The following is a 9,156-nucleotide window of genomic DNA, read 5'->3' on the forward strand; positions in this document are numbered from 1 at the left end:
CTGGATGAAATTTAAAGGGCCCAGACCCTTTAGAGAATTTCATAAAATGTAGTCAGGTAGTTGTACCAGGAAACTAACAAAATTGTAATTAACCACCCAAAAAACAGTGTTTACATTATATGTAGTTCCATGGATTTTTTAATTGATTGAAGAAACAAAAAAATCCCAATGCAGATGCATTTAAACCAAAACTTTGAAGTATACCTTCTACTAAAATTCAATATAAAATTGCAGTTACTTTTTCTGAGGAATTGTATTATCTCTTTGTAGCCACTTTATGTAGCAATACCACTTCCTACCACTTGAGGGCGGCATCTCATAAGAAAGCTCAAATGTCAGCCCCAGGAATATACGCCTTTTCCACCAAGCCGGTTCCAGGGCTGGTTCCGGGCCAGTGCTGAGTTTGGAACCAGGATTTCTGTTTCCACAGACAAAGAACTGGCTCCGGGCCAGAAAAAACGGTTCCACGGTAGCACCAACTCTTTGCTGGGCCAGAGGAAAGAACCCCTTACGAGGAGGGTGGAGTTATTAAGAACAACGGTAATAGCGAGACGGCGAGATTTTCAAATAAGGAACGAATTAATATAGATGCAGCAAAGCAGCAGTGGTCTGAGGAGGAGACAACCTTCTTTTAGCGATACGGTCCACGGAGGATGCTACGCGGAGCAAGTCCGTATTAGAGCAATACGTTGTTGTTGCTTCAACTTTGACGCCAACGCATGCGCAGTGACATAACTGACGTTTACAGTGACGAAATGACGTGGCTCCCCTTAGCACCCCGAACTATGAAAAAAGTGACCGGTTCTTAGCTGGTTTGCAAATTGAATGAGTTGTCAACCAGCACCAGCACTGGGCCGGAACCAGCCCTGGAACCGGTTTGGTAGGAAAGGGGTAAATAAGGTGTGACTTGTGCAACATTTTGGTCTTAGTCGTTTGATTTCACACCCATGACAACTCTGAGGGGGGTCGATTTTTTTTTGTACCATGCCAGGAGAGTTTATATCAAGCTATACATTTATTTATAATAAGATTGATTGACAATCTGGTCATTCTGGACTGATTAACTGCAAGTTGCCATGAAATAAATATTAAGGTGTATGTGCTTATTCTATTACACACAACGTTCCAAATATGAACTATACCACAGTACCGGACATGTTGACAAAGTTATGGTTCAGGTAGCGTTTGTAATTTCTTGAAAAGGAACACCTTTAAAAATGGCAGGCAGGAAGTGCCTGCTGAGGAACCATTTAGAGCTTCTGTTTTTATGTGAAAATTGTCTGTTAATATGTGTCATAAAAATTATGGACCACTTGTTATTTCATCGCAACTTATAATTGTTTATTCTCATTTATAAGATCATTAAATCATGAAAAGTACTGTGAAAATGAGGATGAGAATGTCTGTACATGTGTAGGATGGCAAAGCACAGACTTTGATGAGCAGCCGTGTTTTATTGAAGGCCTAATTTGCTGTAGATCTTTAAACATTTACTCAAATGCTTGATGGGAAAAATAATTTTACTTCATTACAAGTTTTACTAAGCAAAAAATAATTTATGGTTCATTATACAAAACAGAATTACAGAATTACAACACTCCAAAATGCAAAACATTTATTTACAAACTGCTGACTAGACAGCAAGAATCATCAATGGAAATCACTGACTGTAAGTACACTGCAAAAACAACTCTTGTAGAAATAAGCACAAAAGTCCATGAGTCAAAAAAAAAAAAACGGAATTCCAATTTGTAAAGTCGGAGAAACCTTCTCTAAACTAACTCTGGGTTTAGTAGCTACACAGATTAACAAAGTAAATACTCAGCTATTTTTTACTGGTTATAGCAGTTTTGTCCTTTTTATTCATATTACATTTCTGTATTTTCTTATCAGAGCACGTGTTGGTACCGTGTTTGTTAGTGGTGAACAACACGTACAGCATTGCCGTTAACTCCTATTGCTAACAATGGCCAACAACTGCAAGGGTAATGTTTTCTGACTGGAGCACAGTCAACTCAGGTGTCACTTTTCTCCCAAAACTGACTTCCAACTTAATGAAACACACAAAAAACTTTGTTAATCTTTTCTAAAGTTATGTGATGGAAACTCTACTTTTGACTCAGTGATGACTGTGAAACCGTCACAGTTGCGAGTCTGTCTACTAAATCTTTTTTTAAAAAAAGGGAATGCTTTCTGAAACTATGAGTCAAACTAAAAAAATAAATACAAGCCAGAACTCAAAGCTTAAGCGGTTTAGTCACCGCTGAGATAAATTACATCCTGAGGTAGATCTGAGTGTGTGTGTATGTGTGTATGTGTGTGCGTGTATATGTGTGTGCTAGCTGTGCTGCTGTTCCTTCTCAGCCCTCAGTGGGCTGAAAAACGGGTGCCACAGCGCTTCCTCCAGAGTGATCCGTCTGCAAACGTCGTACTCCAACATGCAGCTGAGGAGGTCAAACAGCTGCCGCTCCGCCTCACTCTCACTCTGCATGTTCTACGGGAAGAGAAAGTGTTATTCCTGTTTTGTGCCGGTAACAGAAGCTGTTTGGATGATTGCAAGAGCGTTGTGCACCTTCAGAGGCTGACAGTTTTTCCTGACGTAGTCAGCGGAGCAGCTCTGCTCATCCCAGTCCAGATGCCCATTGAGAACATAATGCCGTTTCCTGTACATACAACATACACACAAAGATGGAAAATCAACGCAATTCCTTGCTGCCAGGTTTCAATGTCATGGCGAATGTATGCAGCAAATATGTAAAGAAAGGAGAATGAAAGGATCATTGTGGCAGATTTTGCTCTCAGGTGGAAGCATGAAGCAGCTGTGAACCTGGAAACCGTGAGACAGAATAGACTCATGTTTTTATGTTTCTTAATGCAATCCTAACATTTTTTCTGTCTGGTGTGTTAAATAGAACCCTGATCCTCCATGAGTCGCATCTCTTGGTCTTCTGATTAATAGTCTATAACACGTATTGCCTCATTTTAATGTGATTGATGCATCATAAATGCTACTCTTTTCCATTTTATTTACCATCGATTTCACAGTCCTACTGTTACTGAGAAGAAAATAAATAGTTTGAACTTCTTTTTCCCTGCATTTTACTAACATTTTACTTTGTTGACCTTCATAAAGCTCTGTCTGCTGCTCCTGTATGTTAAAAATTATCTTGTTATTAAAGTAAATTCCCTACTACAAAGCTTAGTAAAAGCTCAAGATGACACAAAGGAAGGTGGCAACATAAAGAGATCTAGTGCAGTGGCTGCCACTGGTACAGTGCCTTTACCTGGTTTTTTTCAGCAGGTGAGGGGGAATCGGGCCCAGGACCTTCTCCATCATGGCCAAATGCTCTTTACAGTTGTGGCTCTAGATTAACGACAAATACAGTCAGGAGGAGACTCCCTAATGTTTCTGTGAATGTGTGAGAGTCTGTGCGTTACCGGGAAGAGCGTTCGTCCCTGGTAAAACTCAGTGAGGACGCAGCCCAGACTCCAAACGTCACATGACTGGTTCCAGCCGAGATCTTCGCAGAAACCCACGTGAAAAAACGTGAGACGTGAACTTGTAGCTAAAGTATTAATTTTGTTAAAGTTCATGTGAGTGGTGAGCATACCCAGTATGATCTCTGGTGCTCGGTAGTAGCGCGTCGACACCAAGGACTCGTGGTGTTCATGGTCAAATGTGGCAGTGCCAAAGTCTGCCACCTTCACATCCAGACTCCTTGGTTTCCTCTGCTCATACTGACACACACACAAACACATATATACACACACAGATAAGCATCTATCATTGATTAATATGAATTTAAATAACATTTTGGTATCCTTAGCAGGCTCTTACGATCTCCTGGTTGATCTCCAGGTCGCAGTCGGAGCAGACAAGCAGGATGTTCTCTGGCTTCAGGTCTGTGTGGGTCAGCTTGTTACGATGCAGGACTGTGAAACACGTACAATTATGCTTTGTGCTTGTTCCTAATCTTTTTTCTTCTCCTCTAATTATATTGGCTAAGCAGCAGCGCTCTTAAGTGGTTAAAGGTGGCAAAATAGGGAAAGTTTCAAAACAACAGTGTTACTATACGTTGGTTTTGATGTCTTTCTTGACTCAGCACAGCTGATTTGTGAACATATCTCCATTTGTTCTATATCTGACCGAATGTTTCCCACTTCTGATTAATCATATAGTCTTTAATGCTTCATTGCAATTAAAATACATGTGCTTGACATGAATACAGAACCAGGACCGATCAGTTTTCTTGGATAATGTTGGGATCAGGGACAGACTTCAAAAGAGACGGAGCGTGACTCACAGCAGACTGCTCTGAAGATCTGGTAGGCCATCCGCCTGATCTGCTCCACGCTGAATGGGTGGAAGTTGTTCCGTCGGAGGAACTCGAAGGTGCTGAGACCGAGCAGCTCGAACACGATGCAGATGTGTCCTTTGTATTCAAACCAGTCCAGCATCCTAACGCAAGCACTGGGAAGAGAGCGGAAGTCATTTGCATGTAATCAAAGTTTTTCGATGACTCATTTGTTCTGCTAGTTTTTGACCAGCTACAGTCTGAAAATATGTCTTTCAGTGAGCCGTGACGTCACAGACCCAGCTAAAAAAAACATGCACCCCCGTAGGAGATGACCCCCTAACTAGGGTTGCCACCCGTCCCGTAAAATAAGGAATTGTCCTTTATTTGAGAAAAAAAGGTTGCGTCCCGTATTGAACTAATACGGGACGCGATTTGTCCCGTATTTTCATAAATTTTCACACCATATTCTAGTTGAATTATTGAAATAAATTAACTTTTACACCATATTCTAGTTGAATTATTGAAATAAGTTAACTTTTACACCATATTCTAGTTGAATTATTGAAATAAGTTAACTTTTACACCATATTCTAGTTGAATTATTGAAATAAATTAACTTTTACACCATATTCTAGTTGAATTATTGAAATAAATTAACTTTTACACCATATTCTAGTAGAATTATTGAAATAAATTAACTTTTACACCATATTCTAGTTGAATTATTGAAATAAATTAACTTTTACACCATATTCTTCACCTGTAGCTATATTATACATCTTGGCTGATGTGGACATACGTAGCATAGGATGCTATTTCAGTTGCTAGTATGGTTGTCTGTCTCTACAGTCATGAAAGTTCAATGCTATTAAAGCACTTTAAACTTTAAATCAAAGCATTTTGTTTTTCATATAAAATAAACAAATTTTTATTCAGTTTAGAAGTTTTAGGGCTTTTTTTTTTTGGCTCCTGCGTTGCTGAAATCAGGGCGTCCCTTATTTCTATTTCTGAAAGGTGGCAACCCTACCCCTAACCCTTTTAAATTAGTTGCTATGAACAGAACTGTGAAGACATGTTCAAAAGAGAGCAGTTGTATTGCATCTGTATTTGATGCTATGCAATTTGTGCTAATTTGGCAACATGGGTAAAATGTTTCTCTTCTAAAGATTTAAAGACAAAAGGATGAAAATGTGAAACCATCTTATGCTAATGAGATGAACAATGACACGAAACATTAAAGTAAACACTTAACAAGGAAGCAGTGACTCTTACAATCTGTTGTCGTCATCCAGGCTCTTGATCTCCTCCAGCACAGCAATCTCAGATCTGGCTACTTTAGAGAAGCTCTCGAAGTTCCTCACAATCTTCACAGCTACGAGCTCATCTCTGAACAAACGGATAAAACAGAAAAAAAGGAGAGAGGAATTGATGCTCCTTGTTATATTCTCCTGGATTCAACTGCTGATGGTGGGAAAGCAGCTTACGTGTCTCTGTCAATGCACTCCACCACTCGTCCGAACGCTCCCTCTCCCAGCGTGGAGACCACCTCATCTAGCAAGCACAAAGAGAGATTAGGTGGAGTCCACAGACATGACTCAAATTTGAAAACTATGACACTGTATGAAAAACAAAACAGCACTACAAAAAGTGAAAAGTATTTTTTTAAGAAAATTGAAGACTATTTTAGAATATTTTACAATTCTAGCTAAGAATACATTTTTTTACGCAGCTGGCAAAGGTATTGCCGCTTAAAATAAGGCAGTTTTGACCAGATTCATGGAATATTAGGCTTCTTTCCCGAGGGCTTATCTTTGCAGCGTGTCAGTTTTGTTTTTTAGCTTATAAAGGCTTTTACTTTCCTCTTGCATCCCAGTTCAATGTCCTTCCTGTTTTGACCTTCCCTACCTGTAATCAACCCAGACCTGTTTTTGTGCAGTTGATCATTCTTTTTTTTTTCCTTGCCAGACATTCTTCTTGCCTCTACAATTGAACTTTTTTACAATTTTTTTTCTTCTTCCACTTTAACTGGTCTGGATTGATGCATCTGGTATTTCCCATTTCCTTTTAATCAAGGCTAGTTATCATAAACTGGAACTGGTCAATCACCAATGGACATTTAATCTGAAATTATTTGCTAAAACTTTGCACCAACAAAGCTCTGACACCTTTAGAAACTCTGCACATCAAAGATGAGGATGACAAAAAAAACCTCTTAATTACATCTTTCTTTCATTCTGAGGCCGATGTGATAGTCCAGGTGTCCATCTTCGTCGTCGTCGCAGGCCTCGACGTCCTGGAAGCCATTACTCCCATCGTCATCAGTGCAGAGAAGAACTGATTCCAGCCGAAGTGAAGCATCGTCAGACTGTTGGAAGCGAGAGAGAAACGGTAACAGTTTGAATTTAAACTAAATAAAAGGAAAATCTGAACCCCCCTCATATAAAAGAGAGAACAAAGTGGCCGAGGAGACTAAAAGACTCGAGAAAGTAATGAAGGAAGAGAATGAATGAGGAGAAGACTGAACAAGAGAAAAGTTATCATCAAGCACCCCAAATGTCAAAATAATCCTGTCTGTGGTTACAAGAGAAACATTGAAATTTGACCAAACAGTTCTCAAGCTATCTGTTGTTTATCACAGTGAGAATTGAGGAAGAATACTTAAAAAATAAGAAAGACAAGCTAAGTGTGATTGGCCTGTTTCAAACCGAGAAAGTAATCACAGGGGGATTATGTCGTCACGTGTTGATTGAAAGGCAGAAAGTTGATACGCCAGCAGAGTATGTCTGTGCACATTCAAGGAGTTAAGCATTTTCAACCAACATTATGCACTAAATTTCCCAATTTCGGAAAAAGGGAGTATTATTTAGTATTTTAACGAAGCAGTTACAGAATGAAGCTAACTCATTTGACAGCCTCGACATGTTGTCTTTCTGGTTTTCTTGTGTTTTGTGCTCAGTGTGTCTCTTACGACGGAGTATTAGGGCCAAACTAAGACAAAAAAAATTGGAAATTACGAGAATAAAGTCATAATATAATGAGAATAAAGTCATAAAATTACGAGAATAAAGTCGTAATGTTGTGAGAATAAAGTCGTAATAGAATAAAGTCATAATATTATGAGAATAAAGTCGTAATATTACGAGAATAAAGTCGTAAAATTATGAGAATAAAGTCGTAACATTACGAGAATAAAGTCGTAATGTTGCGAGAATAAAGTCGTAATAGAATAAAGTCGTAATATTATGAGAATAAAGTCGTAATATTATGAGAATAAAGTTGTAATATTACGAGAATAAAGTCGTAAAATTCCGAGAATAAAGTCGTAAAATTCCGAGAATAAAGTTGTGACATTACGAGAATAAAGTAGTAATGAATAAAGTGGTAATTTATGAGAATAAAGTCATAATATTATGAAAATAAAGTGGTAATTTATGAGAACTCTAACAGGAAGAGCTTCTTCTCCCTGTGTTAAAATGAAGAATATTGAGCATCTTGTGAAGTTATATTTATATATTTATAATATATTACAACTTTATTCTCGTAATATTACGACTTTATTCTCGTAATATTATGACTTTATTCTCATAATTTTACGACTTTATTCTCATTACATTATGACTTTATTCTCGTAATTTCCTTTTTTTGTTTTTTTGTTTGGCCCTAATACTCCGTCGTAGTCTCTTGATGAGTATCTTAATAATATTTATATAAAATATTTATCATTTTCTTGAGCTTGATTATTTTGAGCTCGTAAAGCACTCTACAGTCTCTTGGTTGTTTTATCTGGATTATAAATAAACACTTCAAAGACATTTGAAGTGTTTACCCGATTACTAGTGCCCCCCCTCCCCCCCACATGAGAGGACTGATATGTTAAGGGTTCTTCTCTGACAGGGAACACACACTGACACAGTGCAGGCCAGAGAGGGATGCTGGGAACAGGAACAGGGAGGAAACCATCGTACCGAGTCATACGTTCCCACGGCAGGTTGTTGTGTTCGTTGCTTGACGCTTCCAGACTTTGTATCGGAGTGAAAGTTGGTTTCAGGGACGTCACCACCTATCACAAAACAAATTACAGTTATGTCAGAGTCTCACAAACAGAATTATGACCAAAAACATGCACATTGTCTGTAAGAGTTAGGATAATGACGTTGAATATTTATACCTCTCCAGGTTTCGCAGTCGTTGTCCTTCCTCCCCATTATATGCTGAGCTCTATAATCCCACTTTATTCTACTGGAGGTGTGTTGTTAACTGGACGGAGGGAAAAAAATATTTTAATAAACAGAAATGTATTTTCTATCAGTGGGAACTATAGGTCAGCTTTAAACTATCTGAGAGTCATCTAAACCCACCAAAGAGCTATACATATATTTTAGTAATTTATCCCCTCAAAAAATAAAGAAATTACTGTCTCTGCTTTTATATATGTCATGTAGATGTTACTGGACTGCGTGACAGGAACCAGCATAGTGTGTTTTACAACTAATTCTTAATTGAAATATATGTGTAGTTGTATAATAATATATAATATACTATACTTATAGTAACACTGCAAAAACAGTCTCTCTATGCGTATATATATGTATATATATATTAAATATAGTAATAATGCACATATATATGCCTTTGGTTTTTACCGGCATGGTATCAATCATTAATATGTGTGCAGACAAGGTAGAAAAAAAAACAAAAAAAAAAACAGTCTCTCTAGAAATGACCATAATATTCCTAAATCTAGTCATTGTCTTAGTTTAAGCAACAATATCTCTGTCAATGGGGTAGGAGAAACGTTCTTGACTAGAATTATGAAAACTAGCAAAATAGTGTACAATAGTCTCCTAATTTTCTTGAA

The 9,156-nt window shown here is 38.0% G+C and overlaps 1 protein-coding gene across 1 annotated transcript; it reads right to left on the reverse strand.

The window, feature by feature from the left end:
* Nucleotides 1-1,332: 1,332 nt before the first annotated feature.
* LOC133459231 (dual specificity protein kinase CLK2-like) lies at nt 1,333-8,550 on the reverse strand. The gene is made up of 12 exons (XM_061739102.1): nt 8,467-8,550; nt 8,264-8,358; nt 6,519-6,663; nt 5,783-5,849; nt 5,571-5,684; nt 4,305-4,471; nt 3,839-3,933; nt 3,612-3,738; nt 3,439-3,521; nt 3,285-3,364; nt 2,573-2,663; nt 1,333-2,494 (listed from the first exon to the last, which is right to left on the reverse strand). Exons 1-12 carry the CDS (start codon nt 8,501-8,503, stop codon nt 2,339-2,341), a joined length of 1,257 nt encoding a protein of 418 aa, XP_061595086.1. The 5' UTR covers nt 8,504-8,550; the 3' UTR covers nt 1,333-2,338.
* Between the last annotated feature and the right edge of the window lie 606 nt (nt 8,551-9,156).

This window comes from Cololabis saira, chromosome 14 (genome assembly GCF_033807715.1).
Source record: "Cololabis saira isolate AMF1-May2022 chromosome 14, fColSai1.1, whole genome shotgun sequence".
Lineage (NCBI taxonomy): Eukaryota > Metazoa > Chordata > Actinopteri > Beloniformes > Belonidae > Cololabis > Cololabis saira.